General features: G+C 38.0%; 1 protein-coding gene across 1 annotated transcript in view; it reads right to left on the bottom strand.

Moving 5' to 3' along the window:
* Positions 1 to 16,419, bottom strand: part of SNTG2 (syntrophin gamma 2) — a 275,672-nt gene that overhangs the window by 74,398 nt on the left and 184,855 nt on the right. The window contains exon 9 of the mRNA XM_054062992.1: positions 11,540 to 11,667. Coding sequence (XP_053918967.1) covers positions 11,540 to 11,667 — 128 coding nt within the window. The remainder of the gene's footprint in view (positions 1 to 11,539; positions 11,668 to 16,419) is intronic.

Here is a 16,419-nt window from a genome sequence, read left to right on the forward strand (position 1 = left end):
AACTAATGCAGCCAACACACGAAACAAAGATTAAAGAATAGCAAGTTTTATAATAAAAATTAACGAACCTTTCACCATTTGAAACATAGTGCTGGCAACAGTCCAGAATTACACTAACATTCCTGGTTTTCTTTATTAAATTATGGTGATTGTTTATAAAAGATAGTCAACAAGACTCAAACAAACGCATCTGGAGACCTGAACGCTTCACTGACAGGATATTTACATAGAATCAAATAAGGCATGTGGGATCCTGCGAGACGTCTAGTCCAGCCGCCTTACTAACTGGTTTAAAATACAAATCTATTTTCCACAAGAAGACCAAAACTGGCCACAGCAGTCTAGATGCGAGTATTTCAGAAGTGGCCTCAGGAATACAAAGTAGAAGAGAATAGAATCATGGAACGGTTTGGCTTGGAACGGACCATAAAGATCATCCAGTTCTAACCTCCCTACCATGGGCAGGGACACCTCCCACTGGCTCAGGCTGCCCAAGGCCCATCCAACCTGGCCTGGAACACCTCCAGGGATGGGGCAGCCACAGCTTCCCTGGGCAACCTGGGCCAGGGCCTCACCACCCCCATGGTGAAGAATTTCTTCCTAATGCCTAATCTAAATCTTCCCTCTTCCAACTTGAAGCCATTCCCCCTTCTCCTATCACCACAAGCCTTTGTAAAAAGTTCTTCCCCAGCTTTCCTGCAGCCCCTTCAGGTATTGGAAGGCCACTAAAAGGTCTCCTCAGAGCCTTCTCTTCTCCAGGCTGAACAAGCCCCACTCTCTCAGCCTGTCCTCATATGGAGGTGCTGCAGCCCTCCTCTGGACCGGTTCCAACAGTTCCATCTCCTTCTTATGTTGAGGATTCCAGGAGTGGACACAGGACTCCAGGTGGGGTCTCACAAGAATGGAGTAGAGGGGAGATATCCCCTCCCTCGCCCTGCTGGCCATGCTTTCTTTGATGCAGCCCAGGACATGGTTGGCCTTCTGGGCTGCGAGTGCACATTGCTGGCTCATGTCGAGCTTCTCAACAACCAGCACCCCCAAGTCCTTCTCTGCAGGGCTGCTCTCAATCACATAGTTCCCCATCCTGTAGTGAAACCATGGATTGCCCCCGCCCATGTTGTAGGACCTTGTACTTGACCTTGTTGAACCTCATGATGTTCACACAGGCGCACTTCAGGGCACTCCACATCCTGTCCTTCCAGTGTTCCAACTGCACCACTCAGCTTGGTGTCACCTGCAGAGTTGCTGCGGGTGCACTCAGTCTGGCTGTCTATATCATTGACGAAGACATTAAACAGCACTGGTCCCAGTATGGACCTCTGAGAGACATGACTTGTCACACAGAATCACACAGAATCACAAGGTTGGAAAGGACCCATTGGATCATCGAGTCCAACCATTCCTAACACTCCCTAAACCATGTCCCTAAGCAAAAACCATGTCCCTAAGCAAAGTTGTCATGCACCTTCATCTGGACATAGACACTTCCCTTGACTTGCTTACTACGTTATTACTAACACAGCCCCGTATGTGTCCATCCTTCACCACTGCAAATGCATACAACTAATTCAAATACAGTGTGGTGCCCACCAAGATCTCCAAGCCCTTTCCTGCAGACCTGTTCCCTGCGCCTGCAGACAGACACCAGGACGTACTTCCCCAGGAGCTCTGTCTCCTTCAAGGTTTCTGATGTGTTGGAGGGGTCACTCTGCCTCGTACAGGGGACTGAGATCTTTGGGGCGCCACTATCCCCATTTTCTGATTCAGGCAGAAAGCTAGTTTCACCAGACTCATAGAATCATAGAATGATTTGGGTTGGAATGGACCTTAAAGATCATTCAGTTCCAACCCCCCTGCCATGGGCAGGGACACCTCCCACTGGAGAATGCTTCTAAATTAAATGGGAAGAGAAAGGGCCAGAGGTTTTCAGAGTTTACAGAGGCTCATTACAAAGTCTGTGCTAATAAAACAGTGATTTTACTCTCAATTGTACCCAACTTTACTATGATTATTTCTTGTTTTCAGTTATAATGGCTTCCCTCTACAGAGCCCATAATATATTATTACATGTGGTCTGAGAAGCAGGGCGTAAATAAGGCTACAAGTAAAAACAAATATTCAAACTAAAAATTAAAGCTTAACAAAATGAATGCTGAGGCTTTTGGTTTTGGTTTAAGTGAAATCATCAATGCAAGCACCAAGACAGCACTGGACTTCAGGAGAAAAATAAATTCTAGAGGCTTAAATACCAATCTTTCTCCATTTCTTCAAAACATAGAAAAGAAAAAAATAAAAAGGCACAAGTAAGCACCCGTTCCTGAGAGCTGACAAGGATAAGCTTTCCATTTAATAACAAACAGTGAGCTTGAGGGGTCTCAAGATGCTACTTGAAGTCCCTTCTGATCTAAACTATTCTATGATTCTATGATTCTATGAGTTCAGGGATTTATTACCTTCATAGGTGAACAACTATTAGATGCTTACAGTCAGATGGGATTCATCTCATCCATTAAAGTCCAGTCGCACAAAGATTGTAAACCTGGGAATGGTCCCACGGAATGTCAGTTCCCCTTAAATTGTTGACATGTAAATGCCATTTCAGATTCAGAGTATGTCACTCATTAAGTACAAAAAAATCTTAGTAAAATATAGATTAGCAAGTCAAACATCTTCCTATTCAATACACTGTCATAATAATTATTATTAAAGCTAAAAACCCTTCAGCTGTATTTTTAAAAACTTCTAATGCAAGTATAATATTTACCATTTATTTGAATCACCAGGATAATAAAGATGCATATCATTTTTAAATACATTTTAAGCACAACGAAGTGTGTGGATGAGGTTAAAATTTTGAATAATAAATCACTCAACTGTATTTCACAGTATCCCTTGTAGGAAGATTGGATCTTTCTTAATGATGTCTTGACAACAGGTTTGATGTGTTAATGGCTTCAGTCTCCAACATAACGCATAAGTGTCCCTAAGAATTTTTTGACACACAAAAAACGGCTATCAAAATTTATATTCAGATAATAATTACTGGACTGCCTGACATCGTAATGCCAGTTCAGGTTCAGGTTCAAGCTCTAGAAGTCTTTTGACATGAGAAGCGCCTACAATTCACAACAACAAATCATTACATTTAAATTATATGCAAAATATTAACTCTTCAAGATGTTCAACTCTCCACGTGATTTAACTATCCGATTTATACTGGCTATGAAATTCAGACATGTCTGGTTAGGGAAAAAGAGATGTCCAAGTGCTTGGCTTGCACATAGTAACGGGGTGGATTTCTGTGAAATCTAAATCCCCCCTACTTTCAGAAGAAACAGCAATATAGCTATGGTGATGATGATGATGAAGAAAAAGAAGGAGAAGAAGAAGAAGAAGAAGAAGGAGAAGAAGAAGGAGAAGGAGAAGAAGAAGAAGAAGAAGAAGAAGAAGAAGAAGAAGAAGAAGAAGAAGAAGAAGAAGAAAACAACGAAAAACAAGTTTTTCAGAAGAAGAAGAAGAAGAAGAAGAAGAAGGAAAAGAAGAATAAGAAAATAACAATGCAAAACAAGTTTTTCCCACAATACTTCCTCTGAAAAAGTTATTTCTTGAACAAATAGGTATTTTGTAAAATAACAGCAATATACCTAAATAACGAGCATCATATTTTTCAACTTTTTCAGCTTACTCCAGAGGTTTTTTTGGTTTGGTGTCAAAGTTAGTGGGGAGCAAGCAGGTCTGCAGCAGAAACCGAAGGCTATTTATCCTAAGCATTTATTGAAGACATCTGGGGGCAGAATCTTGCTGAACTAACCCTGATAGATTAGAATTTAGTATATTATCAGCAAATAGAAGAAAAGACAAAATAAGTCTCAGTTTCTCCAGAAACAAACAAAAAAAGTAATATTTTTTTTTAACTCGGTAGTAATATTAATATGAATAATTCCCTGAGTGTAATAATCTGTTTATCTATAGGGGGGAACAGGGTTTATGTTGCTTTTTAATTCTGCTTGCCATAGTGTGATCCACTCTGTCTTCTAAGGGACAGAACAAACCAGTTCTGTTCTGGTAGAAAAATCTACCAGAACAAACAACAGTGAAGAGGTGTCACATCAGTTTTCCAGAGCAACACAACATCTCTGAGGGAGAGTGGAAACGATTCCCGAGTACCAGCATTCTGAAAAGAATGAAAGTGCTTCATTTTTTTTTTACCTGTGCACGTAGCTGCAGTAAAGATTTTAAAAGCTAAATACCACGAGGATGAAGACTCAAGAAACAAACTGCCTCACTCTCCTATAGTTTCATGCTACTGAACACAATTAAAAGGATGTATTTAAGCATGTGAAAATGTTGCCCTAGAATGCAAAGAAACAGCAGGTTCCTTAGTTTTCCTGTCGCTAATTTTTGATACACCTTTGTTCTGCAAGTATATTGCATAATTCCTGCCACAACATTTCACATCACTTTTCACATAACAAACAGGTTCTAAAGTGGTCCCAGTCTCTAAGAATCAATATTCAGTACTGATTTTTTATTCTGTGCAGCATAGCTCCCGTCTACCTTCTTTTTCCTGCCTATGCCTTGATTTTTCTCCGATTTAGCAGCTTATTGTAGTCAAGGGTAAGCCAGTCCCTTATTGTGGTGAGATGTGCGGAATGTCTGCTCACTTCTCGTGTTTCTTTCTGTTTATAACCCATTGAGCAAATCTCATTCTGCAGTCTGCATTTACCTGATATCTTACAAGTGATTTCCAGAATGTCTCGCTGCTCGAGCAGAATTGTGACAAATGTACTAGAAACATTTATTTTAATCACGCTTTTAAAGGAAATCACCCATAGCAGACTTCAGGAAGTCTTTAAAAAGCTGGACATAATACATTTTTTTTCTTTAAAATCCACAGGCTTCGTGGCTTATTCTTTCTACATATCACCTGCACAACGCAGAGAAAACCAATAAATTGTCCTGTGCCTCGTAGTCCTAATGACATAATAAAATGCTTTCCAGAGTTTTCCAAAGATCAATGGAATCAGAACAAATGTTATAGAATGGACTCCCATACAGGCTCGTTTTAGTACTTTATAACAGTAGTCCAAATACCAATATGCATGTTAGAAATCACAAAACATTTCCCACACTAAACTATATCAATTATGTTACAAGGCTGTCAGGTCTAAAAGATATTGAAAATGAATACCACTTTCCAATTTCACGCAGAATGGGAAAAAAAAAAAAAGTAAAAAATCTTTTAAGTGTCGAAGCAAATATCAGTTGCCAAATCCTAAAATGCTACAGGTAAATGGGTATAAACTGGAGAGGGGCAGATTTAGACGGGACATAAGGAGGAATTTCTTCACCGTGAGGATGGTGAGGCCCTGGCCCAGGTTGCCCAGGGAAGCTGTGGCTGCCCCATCCCTGGAGGGGTTCCAGGCCAGGTTGGATGGGCCTTGGGCAGCCTGAGCCAGTGGGAGGTGTCCCTGCCCATGGCAGGGGGTGGAACTGGATGGGCTTTGAGATCCCTTCCAACCCAAACTATTCTATGATTCTATGAATCTAGGGATGGGACAGCCACAACTTCTCTGGGCAACCTGTGCCAGTGCCTCATCACCCTCATTGGGAAGAATCTCTTCTTAATATGTAATCTAAATCTTCCGCCCTCCAGTTTAAAGCAATTCCCACTCATCCTAACACTACAGTAAAAAGCCCTCCGCAGCTTTCCTGTAGCCCCTTCAGGTCCTGGAAGCTGCTCTAAGGTCTCCTCGGAGCCTTCTCTTCTCCAGGCTGAACAATCCCAACTCTCTCAGCCTGTCCTCGTATGGGAGATGCTCCAACCCTCCGATCATCTTTGTGGCCTTCTCTGGACACATTACAACATGTCCATACCCTTCTTATTCTGAGGCTTCCAGAACTGGACAAAGTACTCCAGGTTGAGTCTCATGAGAAGAATCCCCTCCCTTGCTGTCCACACTACTTTATTTTTTTAAATATTATAGTAACAATCCTTAATGTCATCCCCCCCACTTTTTCCTTTTGTGTTGCATTCCATTTCCAATAGGTCTATCCTTCCATAACATACTGCTTCTCTTCTGCACTGACAAAGTTGATCCTCTGTCACCAATGATTTTAATTAGTGTACTATCTTCTGCATCGAAAGACAAATAGCCCTTAAGGCACCTTATTAATTATACCTCTCCAAACCTATACTTTCCTTTTCATATTACCATTTACTAGATGTTAATCTTTATACCACTGTCTCCCACCTTATTGCTGCAAATCAGTTTGATTGTGATATTGTTCAGGTACACACTTGTTCTTCTTACCCTTGTGTTCAACATAATTGTTACTGAAAACTGTAAGCAAGTACTCAGTTTCTGTAATTCAGAGATTATGTTTAATTCCTATACTTCTCTCAAAACAGTTTATAGCATTTCTTACTTTCCCATTTATTTATCTAGTTAAAGGCATTTCGTTAACTCACAGAAATGTTAGAATGGAAAATAGAATCGTTCAGAAAGATCCTGCTAAGAAACCAGTAAGCCAATTTAAAAAGAAAACATCAACCAAGCAAAAACAAAACCCCAAAAAAACCCATTAAAAAAAAAAAGTCACACAATGTGATTGCAATGGCCAGAATACCGAGAAAGTAATACCTCAGTCTAATTAAGTTGTTTTGTAATTGCGATCATAGCTACATGGGCTCATAGCTACTGGGCCTGAATTACTTTCAGTCCACTCATTACTTCAGTTTAATTTTAAACTTCCAAATAACTTGGTGAATTTTTTTCAGTCTCTAAACTCCTAATGTTCAAGAGGTTAGAGCTACCATTCTTAAAGCTCGAGTTAATAAAGCAAAATAAAAATGACTGTATATTACGGTCAATATCTGCTGTAAGGACTGAAAATACGTGCCTACAACTTTTCCCACATAAGGATTTAGACATTCCATAAGAACAATAAAAGATTATAAATGAATGAACTACACTCTGCATCTTCTGTAAGACTACTTACCTTTACTTTTGTATCCTAAAACCACCCCTAACTATGTCATGAAGTACAAATACCTTTCTCTGAGAAAGATTAACTGATCTTATTATTTCTCCGCTAAACATACATCACACATAGTGACCAACTCTGTCCTTAAGTTAACAGTCAAAAAATGTTTCCGTTACAGCTAGCAATTAAGAGTATTCACAGGAAGAGTTCTCACTGTATATATTGCCTGACCTCTTACAAAGAAAAATGACACTGATGAACGGTAAGATGTGTAGAACGATATCTGCGGTGCCATATTATAAAGGCAAGTGAATAAAAAAAGTTGTTGAACTTATAACCAATCAGAGAGACGAATCAACATGCCGCATAGAAATATTTAGATAGCCTCAAATATGTGCACAATGTGAAATACACTTATATATAGTGGTGGTTTTGGCAGTTAATAGTATGTTTCTCTTCTGTGTTCATCCCTTCTGAAGATATGACCGTAAAGATCCTGCATAGAGAAGATGAAGGACATCTACTATGCTTCTCACCTTTCCTTTGAAATATTCTTGGGGATTTTCATTCGTTCCTCTTCGGGTACAGGGGAGGAAAAAAAAAATCTAGCCTATTCTATCTTGATTCTGTTAATAATTATAGTGCTGACAAAATCTACAATATATGAAAAGCATCCTCTTGTGTTCTTTAGTCAGCAGTGTTAAGAATTCCAGGGGAAAAAAAAAAAGAAAAGTTAAATGAAATGATAAGTCAAAGGTAAGTCCCTTCTTTTGTAATGAAAAAGAATAACAATCAGATAGGGATGTTCCTGGACATGACATCACACAAGAGCTAAAAGCATGCCTTTCCTTGCTAAAATTACTGGAAAAGTCAAATACTGAGGAATTTAAAGTGCATAATTTATCCACTAATGATGTATATAGCCTAAGTGATTAGATTAGACTGATTTGATAGAAAGCATACAAACTCTAGCCATTGACATTTCCAACTGAAAAATGGTTAAAAATATTGAGCAAGATTCTGACATGTCCTACATTGTCTATTTTTTAACATAAACTTAACAAAACAATGTCCTTCAGTAACATGTTTGACTCTGCTCAACCTTACGACACAATTTTCTTGTCCTTCCTAAGGTTATCTGAAAGTTGGAGCTTATTTACACCACCAGAAAAAAGAATGCTAAAAAATATTAAAGACTCTTGAATACGATGGAGAAGAAGAGTGAATGAGATCAGAAGGGACATCCAGACAGCAGCGATGACAGCAGCTTGCCACATCAGAACAGCACGAGTAGTTGGACTCACAGGTTGTATTTATAGAATATACAACTATATCTATAGAATATACAACTATATCTATAGAATATACAATACTGTGTATTAAAATGATCAGCCTGTGATTGTTTTTAGTAACAGAAGGATGAAGAAAGCAGTGTGCATTACCCAGAAGTGGATAGACAGCAAAATAATCATACAGGCTTTACTATCCTTTCCCAAGCCATAAGAACTTGCATAGTTATAAGGGAATGTCAGAAGCCAAAGGGATATAGATAATTTCAATGAAAGAATGATAGAGATATCTCTGAGTTTAATTCAGGTAGTGAGTAGGGGAAAATGCCTTTCACACAGTCCATCCACCTGAAGAGAAGGCATATGATGAATTGCAACAAAATAAAGTTATAACAAAGAACGCGAGAGAGACAAGAAGTTACAAGGATGACATACAGACTCACAGGCACACTTAATACTGAAAATGCAAGCACGCCGTCTACCAACGTATGCCAACAGGCTCCAAGTAAATATTGAGAACAGCAAAATTAGCAAAATAGTCAGCAGGATCCATAATGCATTCAGGGGAATCGTTATGGACTCATTCAAATGCATTTAGACTGATGGCTGAAATTTGAAAGTAAGTAGAGATGTGTAGATACGGTTGAAATGAGGATTGTTATCTAGACTGATGCTACCGTTTATACCTGTAATTGCTTGTAGGTGGTACTTAATGCAAAGCAGACAATTGATTGTAGAGAGCAATTACTGAAGAAAAATGTTGGGATATATGCATATACAGGCGTAGGGATGCAAAAGGAAGGATACAAGTGGGATTACAGCAAGAATATGTATGTGTATATCAGAGCAGGAGAGAATAATAGAAAAGCAATCTGGTATCCCTCAGGTGAAAATAAACATCTCTATTAAGGACATGGGAGGCACTTCATCCACAGTTAATCTCAAGCTGGTATTCCTTTAATGCTCACAGAGATATTCTTGTTGGTTTACCAAAACAAACAAGGAGCATTTATAAGAACTAATGTATCATGGGGTGGTGATAGGCTTTCTGGAATGATTTTATCATCCTTAGAGAGTTTACAACAAGAAGGAAAAAAAATCCAGTAATAATGGAGAGTTGTGTATGTTAAATATATATGAAACCAAGATGTGCATCACAAGAGAATATGTCTTTTCAAGGCTGAAACTGAAGATTCTAAGCTCCTCTGTCCTTACAAGAAAAGACATATCTGTGACGGGTTGATGCTGGGCCAGCAGCTAAGCATACACATTGCCACTCCCCCACTCCTCTCCATCAGGACAGCAGAGAGAACAGGAAGAAAACTTATGGGTTGCAATAAAGATAGTTTCATAAGCAAAGGGAAGAGGAAACAAAAATAACAAACCAACTCACAACCAAAGTGTGATGCAAAGGTAATCACTAGCCATCTCCTAGAAGCAGAACAATGCCCAGCCTGTCTCCAAGTGACGGCTAGATTCCCCCAGTCCACTACTCTCAGGTTTATTGATGAGTGTGATGTTACCTGGCATGGAATATCCCTTTAGTCAATTTGGGCCAGCTGCCCAAGTTGTGTCCTCTCCCACCCTCTTGTCCACTCTGGCCCACTGGTTGAGTAGGAGCAGAGCAGGAAAAAAGAGAAAGCCTTGATGTTCTGTAAGCACTGCTCAGCAACAACGAAAACACCGGTATGACTTTAACACTATTTCAGTCGCAAACCAAACACAACACCTTATGAGATGCTGCAAAGAAAACTAATTCCATCTCAGTCAGACCCAGTGAAATATCAGAAGCTGTTTTATTTCAAAGAATTCTCAAAATGCAGATGCTACTGATTTGGGAACTGGAAACTCTTGGAGTGCTCTATCTATTGCATAGAGTGCACAGGAGTGAAACTGCTTCACACTATCAGAGTGACAATTGAACTCAGAAGTTTAAATGGTCCATCTTCCACTCATCCTTTAAATTTAAGAATGCTGATGATAAGTTGATGAGGAGTTGATGTCTAAATGTGCACACAGGGATTAGTTCATTTAATTCATAGGAGAACTTCTAAGCCTGTGAAAGTCTGAGACAGGTTGGACCACACAACTGGCCCGTTGAAGTGGGAAGGATGAAAGCGGAGGAGGAAGTGATGAGAGACTAAATAAAATGTGAGTAGGGGTTCAGACAAAGACTGTGGAAGAACTTTTCTGGACAATTTATTATTATTCATCTGTTATGTTATAAAACAAAGTCTAGGAGAGGAGCTGCCAACTGATTTAGAAAATAAATTGACATAAGTTAAAAATAGTATGTATAGAAAAATGTTTTTCAGGTCATTTTCAGGCAACAAGTAACAAAGCTGTCATAGCTCAAGGAAGGCGTAGACATGAACTTCTGATATCTCCTGGTAGAACGCAACCTGTATAGTTGGTGCTTCAGTAGAGATTCTGATTCCCTCATTAATAAGGAATAGAGTAGGCAATTTTCAACTAGAACGAAATAAATAAAGGACAACCCATAAAGAAAATGAGAAATAACAACAATGAACAAACTCCCATTCTCATACCTATGGAGGACTGGATTTCCTGGGATACAACTACAATTACAGAAAAAAAGGTGCATGCTGCGATGTGTTAAACTGGTCTGAAGCACATTATTTATTGAACCTTTCTTAAACTTAACTTTAATTTTCATCATACCCTGAAGTCCAGGATGATCACCTCTGACATCCTATTCAGCAGCTACTTTATGAATCATTACTCAGGTCTTGGAGATGCAAAAAGATTTGATGATCAAAACTATTTTCTACCATGTACTTTGCCAAAATCTCTTGTTAATATGAGTTTCTCTATAGCAATGATACACAGCATAGTCATGACGATCGCGCACAGTGTTACCATTTGTAAAGAAAAAGGAGAGTTAATTAATGGTATTAGAATTTGGAAATACAGAAGTATTCTATTAGAGATATGGAATTAGATGTACCTCAAAAATTAATTCAAGTAAAGCCAAGCTTAACCTCTGTGCTAGCTGCTGGTGCTACCTGGATTCTCAAGATACAATACATTATAGAAAAATATTTGTAGAAGTTATATTTATTGTCTGTTTTTACTTTATCTTTTGTAATCACCATGCATGCCACTAATCTCAAGAGAAGATACAGTGAGTAGTTTTGAATAAGAAGACTTTCATATTTCCACTCAAAGAATTCTTACACACTCCGCAGCAAAATATTAGGTAAGGCTGGCTAACCCAGTGCTTCCCCTTTTACATTACAAACCTTAATTTATCTGTTCCAGCTTTGTACCTCGAGATTCGTGCCATTGAGAGAGGAACTGATAAGGCGTCTAGCCAGCGCTTCTCGTATTTTGGTTCATTAACTATGGGTGAAGAAGGTGATGATGGAGCCTGTACAGAATAAATGAGAATCAGTAAGTGCAGTTTATCAGACAATACAGTGACAAAAGCATGAACATGTATCTCTGGCTCTGCTGGACTCAGGAGTGAATAATCGTAGCAATAAAACTCCTCAAAAAATTCAGGATCTAGTAGAGAAATAACAAGAAGCATTTATGTTGAAAGTCATGCTAGTTATCTTGATATTACGCTTGTGACTTAATTTCAGTGTTACCTTAACACTAAAGTTACTTACATTTTTGTTAATATTTACAAGTGACACTAAAAAGGAAATATTTTTTAGTCATAAGTGTCCTAAATTTGCTCTAAATGTAACATAAAATAAATTTTTGGCTTAAATTAATTTGGTCTGTGCAACTCTCATATCTCAAAGAATTATCAGAGAAAAAGATACAAATAACATTATGATGTAAAAACTACATTAGAGAATGCTGGTTTCTTACTCGTGCCTTGAAACTTTTATCCATAATGTTACTTAATAGTAGATTTAAAATACTGAATTCTGATTGTCACTGTCCATATATGAACTGAAAGATTTTGAAATTCCATTTTTGAAGTTTTCTTCCAATGTTTCTACTAGAAAGGTCAGATTGTCGATTCTGTCCTAGCAGGAAGGGATATCCAGATCTCAGAATAGTGCTACAATCTACTAATTTCATGTAACTACAGCATACAAAAGAGGATAACCTCTTTTGTATGGATAATGTGTGCAAATGCAAATTAGGTTAGGGGAGTTAGCCTGGATATATAGCTATTGATAAAAGCATTTAGTCAACTGCAACCTAGAGCTTATATATAGACTGTTTAGGCTGTTCATATATGTAGCTTCTTATATATTACAACTAAATAGTACATGAAGGCACCAATAATGAAGGATGATAAAAGAAAACACCCATGAAATTTTACAAGTTGTCAGAGAATTAATATGTTGACAAAACTGTATAGAGATACACATCTTAATCAATATATCCTGACAGAATACAGAGTGTGTTCCTAGTAAAATAGGAATAAAATATCCAGAGGCTTATATCATTGTGCCAATGACTGAAAGGACAGAACTATGCTGAAATTGTCATAAAACACAGCAGTCTTACTTCCAAATGATTTCAAAACTTGGTTGACAGGTAAAAAACAATTACATTGTCAACAGATTAGAAAAATGCTGAAAACCACTGCTCAACGTACCAATGATTTAGGAGCATGATTATGAGCTTAAAAATATTTATTAAATACAAAATAGAATGAGCTAGGAGTTTCTTATAGAATGTATAGAAATGATAAATTGAAAAAAACCTAAACTTATTGGTACTTATAACTCTGCATTATCAGGATAGTTGGGCATTTCACTCTTTTATAAAGAACAATACTATTTACAGAGAGGCAGCTGAGAAGGATTCACAGTTACAGGTATTTAGGTCAAAGTTAGGCATTTGTGCTGTCTATGAACCAAAATTATTTTACTTTGCAGTAAAGAAGGGAGTGGAAAGTCATTTGTCTTCATATGAGCTGTAAATATGCACCGAGTAATACTTAAAAAAGCAAATAAACCACTGAATGACCCAACTTCAGATCTGTTATGCTCAAGTGTTCAAATGCCATAAAACATACTCAAAATAAAGAGCATTCTGGGAATTGTTCAAGTTCTCTTCCTTTTTCTTGCTCATAAGGATTTAGGGTTAGTATTTCTCCCCACTAATGTTCTTCCTTACAGTCAGAGTTTCACATTCTAACAGGGTGACTGAGAGTTGGTGATTGAGGATGACTTTTCTAGGAAATGAAACATTCGTAATGAAATTGCCAGAGTTGGTAACACTAAAGAATATTTTAGACTCCAATGTCTTTGAGGAAAGGAATTTTATCTAGAATACTTGCAACCCCTAGAATAATCCAGCTTTCATTTGATTGAAGTCTCACGGTGTTGTTGCACTGTGCATATTTCATAATCAAGCCCATAAACTAATTCCACTTCACAGAATTAGGCACAAAAGACTAAGGTGTCTCCGAAGCATAGTATAAATGCAATAAACGTCATAGTGAAGAATTTGATGCTTATTTTAGATGTCTATACAGATTAAAATAACTGAACGAACCACATGCAATCTTAAATTGAAAATGATCAACATAATCTAAAGCGCCTGCCTGGAGACTGAAATGTCTAAGAATAAAGCAGAAGGTAGCTTATTACAGCCAAACATAAATGTTTGAATATGATCAATGAATTGAATTCCAAGAATAAGAAAATAAAGGGACGTAAAAACTCCTGAAGCACTTTCACCTATTGTTCCCATCCTCTCAGTTCTCAAGATACAGAAAACATCTAGACAATTTAAATGTAAACCGCTTTTTCTTGTGAACTATCAGCTGTACATCTTTTAGTAGGTTGTTGAGCAATATTCTGTAATATTTTATGCAATTTAAGAGCATTTGGCAGCATAAAGTTCATGGGTGAGTCACTCTGGCAATACGTTTCCATTTGGTCCCTTACACTTCAATCAAATTCTTTAGCCGAGTACCAGTGTAAAGAAAACACATCTTAATGTACACAAAAATCAGAATCTCAGAAAATCCACACCCTAACTATTCATTACATTCATGAATTGAAGGCGAAAAATGGCCAAAATAACTTGGTCAAAATCTACTAACCTCAAAGTTATGACACTGCAACATAGAAATATTCTATATATAGAATTCTATATATAGAAATATCCTACCAAAACGCTGAATTGTTACAAGTGATGTAAACTCCTAACAAAAATGTGGCTTTTCCAGAAAATTCAAAAGTTTTGCTATATAAAAAAAAACACTAAATGAGTGATTCCACTCACTTCCATCTCTACCTCTCCCCCGTGTTCTGAACTATTTATTCCTGCAGAACCCTACTGCACAGTCCATTGACGCCCAAGAACAGGGAAGGATACAAAGAGGTCAAACCGGTCAGAGTTTCAAATATCTATTTCTTACTAAGCTATTTTCTACTGACCAGTTTATGATAGATCAGAAAGTTAGACTGACCCCTTTCTATCTTCTTAAGGACAAAAGAGGGCATACATATGGCCTTAAGACCATCGCATAAAAATGAAAAACTATCATAGGATCAGCAGTTCATTTTGTTCAGATTGTCCAATAATCTATTAACACTTTAATGCGAGATAGAACCTTTGATGTATCCCCTTCTAAAAGCATGGATAAAAATAACAAACTGAGGAAGAAACAAGTCAATACAACTTTTGCAAGCACAGGTCACACCTCACAAATCTCTCTTTATGAGAGAACCAGTTGCCAAGGCATACTTGGATTTCCACAACCCATTTGTCCCTCACAAAAGGTTCTTAAATAATCAGCCGTAAAATAAGGCAAAATCCTCACACAAATTAATAATTAGCTAAAATATAGCAAGCAGAACACAGCAGTTAAGTAGTTTTCATCCTGGAGAGGCATTGTCAGCAGACTCTCACAGTTATGTAGATGCTGTTCAGCACAGTGATTAATGACTTGGACGAGATGGTGAACACCAGACTGACCAAGATTACTACACACAAGTAACAAAGAATGACAAAATGAAAACCAGACTGCAAACAGCTGCAGAAGCACCTCAAAATACCAAACGACCAAGAGGTAAAAGGACTGCTGAAAATATAGAAGATAAATATATAGTAATGCACAGGAGGAAAGACAATATTAATTCTCCCCGTGATACTACGGGATATCTACAGGCAATTCATACTCAAAAATAAGATCCCAATGCTGTAGAAAAGGCAGATGTTAAAGGTATGGAATGGTTACGAAGCTAATAATGATGTAGTTCAACAAAGTGTCATTAGACTGCAAAAGAAGCAGGTGAGGAAATTGTATGATAAAGGTATGTCAAGACATTACTAACAGAGAAAGGGGTTAGGAAACAGTGGTTCACTTGCCCTTTTCATATAAGAAGCAAAGGTATTGATTTGAGGTAAAATATAGGAGGATAAAAATAAAAAAGTATTTATATAACAAGCTCTGGCTCAGGAAGCCTCTATGCCAGAAATCATTGGAGGTGCAGGAAATATACTCTATAAATAATTCTACATATTTCCTCAGTTCTTGTATTCCCTTGAGGGCATCTGCTGGCGACAGGCTATTTGGCTAGGTGGTCCTTTGGTCTGACCCACTGTAATGAGCTGGCTGACCTTCAAGCCTTCCATCTACTAAACAGAGGCTGCTGCTCATGCTGAAATCTCTCCACACTGTTTCCCCAAAGCACTAAGAAAAAATTTGGCTGTTTATATCATCCATGCAATCACAGGTTTTATCCACCAGTTCATTTCAAACCTTTGGCTTTCTGCTGAGGCCGCCAACAATATCGGCAATTAATGCCAACTTGTTTTTAACAAACCTGTCCATGAAGACATGGACTGAACACAAAAAGCTCGTTTTTAACAGAACACTGAACAAGAATCAGGTTGTAATGACACATAATCACTACCCACCTGGGACCGCTGTGTCCAGTTGACCTGGAGGACGCACTCATTCTGTATCCTCTTAGCAATCACTGACCTATGAAGGACAACGCAGGCAAGTGCTTTGTTGCTTTTTTAAACAACCAACTGACAAGTCACTATGGGGCAACCAACAAGTCTTCCCACAAGTAGAATGAGTCCAAAAAGTCCTTCGCTAAGGGAGAGACCTAATCAGACTTGTCTCTATAATTAAATTTCCACTAAGAACATAGGAATGAAGGCAAAAGATCACAGCTGGCTGGCCTTG

Source organism: Cuculus canorus, chromosome 3, assembly GCF_017976375.1.
Source record: "Cuculus canorus isolate bCucCan1 chromosome 3, bCucCan1.pri, whole genome shotgun sequence".
In the NCBI taxonomy this organism is placed as follows: domain Eukaryota; kingdom Metazoa; phylum Chordata; class Aves; order Cuculiformes; family Cuculidae; genus Cuculus; species Cuculus canorus.